Genomic DNA, 707 nt, shown 5'->3' with positions numbered 1-707 from the left:
GAATTGCTGGGAGAAAAAGGTTTTCAGGCCCTTATGGAAACCGTGGATACAGAAATAGTTGCCCAGCTACAGGAATTTTTACAAGGCTTCTAAATAAGCAGAAAAATAAGATTTCTTTTTTTTATGTCCAAGTTTTCTTTCAAAACATAGGAAATAATTCGGGCCTTCCATCTTGTATGGAAAGAGCCTGGTGAAAGGGGAAAAATAAAAATTAATTTCTGCAGATGCTTTGAAACTGTGCTCTTTCTTGGTTTTTTTTTTCATAGTATACAAAGGGTTTTATCATTTAAATAACATTTCCATGATTCCGAACATGGTACATGCTGTCCTAGGTAGTACTGTTTTTTGGTACCATTACTGGCTTTTTTGGTTCACAAAGCTATGTCATAAAGTAAGGGGTCCGAAGGAATTTACTAATGTATATTAATTGGAAGCCTCTGTTAATTCAGCAGTATAATTGAGTATAATCCAGCAGTAAAATTCAGTATCAGGAGCTGCATCTTTCCACATTGTATACCTGTAGCTTTCTTCCCTTCCTGTTGCTCTTTCTTGACTGTATGTTAACCATACAAGCAGAAAGAGTTAGAAGAGACTAGAGTTAGTTCCTCTACTCTGCTGTCATCGGACCTCACCTGGAATACTGCATACAATTCTAGTGTTCCCAACACCAAGAAGGACATGGAACTGTTGAACCAAGTCCAGAGGAG

General features: G+C 37.3%; 1 protein-coding gene across 1 annotated transcript in view; it reads left to right on the top strand.

The window, feature by feature from the left end:
* The window catches only part of IPO11 (importin 11), a 69,903-nt gene extending 69,810 nt beyond the window's left edge, over window positions 1–93 (top strand). Inside the window, 1 exon segment of the mRNA XM_009083871.1 lies at window positions 4–93. Coding sequence (XP_009082119.1) covers window positions 4–93 — 90 coding nt within the window.
* Window positions 94–707: the final 614 nt, after the last annotated feature.

The sequence above is a fragment of the Acanthisitta chloris genome, unplaced genomic scaffold, assembly GCF_000695815.1.
Source record: "Acanthisitta chloris isolate BGI_N310 unplaced genomic scaffold, ASM69581v1 scaffold5481, whole genome shotgun sequence".
NCBI lineage: Eukaryota > Metazoa > Chordata > Aves > Passeriformes > Acanthisittidae > Acanthisitta > Acanthisitta chloris.
The sequence above is the reverse complement of the archived record's forward strand: the minus strand, read 5'-3'. Positions and strand labels throughout refer to the sequence as shown.